The sequence below is a fragment of the Meleagris gallopavo genome, unplaced genomic scaffold (assembly GCF_000146605.3).
Source record: "Meleagris gallopavo isolate NT-WF06-2002-E0010 breed Aviagen turkey brand Nicholas breeding stock unplaced genomic scaffold, Turkey_5.1 ChrUn_random_7180001951349, whole genome shotgun sequence".
NCBI classification, from domain to species: domain Eukaryota; kingdom Metazoa; phylum Chordata; class Aves; order Galliformes; family Phasianidae; genus Meleagris; species Meleagris gallopavo.
In genome coordinates this window covers 1-961 of record NW_011212486.1, presented here as the reverse complement: position 1 = coordinate 961, position 961 = coordinate 1, and the positions used below count along the sequence as shown (strand labels likewise).

Here is a 961-nt window from a genome sequence, read left to right as displayed (position 1 = left end):
GGGGATGGGGACAATGATATGGGGGTGGGGACAGCAATATGGGGATGGGGACAATGATATGGGGATGGAGACAATGATATGGGGATGGGGACAGCAATATGGGGATGGAGACAATGATATGGGGGTGGGGACAGCAATATGGGGATGGGGACAATGATATCGGGGTGGGGCAGCAATATGGGGGTGGGAATGGGGACGTGGATGGCCGTACCTTTCTCTAAGACATAAAGGGTGACCTGGGAGGATTTCCCCACGATGTCAGGGGGGTTTTTGACATCGCAGGTGAAGGTCCCGTTGTCGGTGTAGTCCAGGTTGTGGATGACGATGGATCCATCCTTGCGCCGGGGGTTTCCCACCCACTCCATGCGTTCCTTGAAGGAACCCACGTCATCGATGTAGGGTTGGCCTTTGGCGTAGTGGAATATCTGGGGGGGGGAGAGACAGGGGGGGAGGTTCGGGTCAGGGTTCGGGTGGCGATGCACCCCGGGGTGGGACGCGGTGCGGTGCTCACGGAGATGCTGTCACGGCTGCCCTCAGCCTGGAAGTGCCAGGTGATGGAGATGTCCTCTGAGATCCATTCGCTGGACCAGAAGCTGCACGAGAGGGTGACGTGGGAGCCCACGGTGCCGTACACCTCCCGCGCTGTGTACACGTGGATGGCCAAGGTGGGGGACAGCCCTGGGGGGGGAGGAGCTGTCAGCCCCACGGGGACACCAGTATGGCACCGGTAGAGCCATCAGTGCCACTGGGACAACAGCATGGCGCCAGTAGAGCCACAGGAACAGTATGGCACCTATTGGGACACCAGTATGGCACCTATTGGGACACCAGTATGCCCCCAGTAGAGCCACAGTGCCCTATTGGGACACCAGTATGGCACCTATTGGGACACCAGTATGGCACCAGTAGAACCACAGTGCCCCATGGGGATACCAGTACGGCACCAGTAGAGCCACAGTGC

General features: G+C 59.3%; 1 protein-coding gene across 1 annotated transcript; it reads right to left on the bottom strand.

Moving 5' to 3' along the window:
- Positions 1-152: 152 nt before the first annotated feature.
- On the bottom strand, positions 153-736 carry LOC104916922 (myelin protein P0; the record flags this gene model as incomplete). Its single annotated transcript, XM_010727999.1, has 2 exons — positions 153-425; positions 512-736. Coding segments are annotated over 2 exons (498 nt in total), but the record flags the coding sequence as incomplete, so codon positions are not given.
- Positions 737-961: the final 225 nt, after the last annotated feature.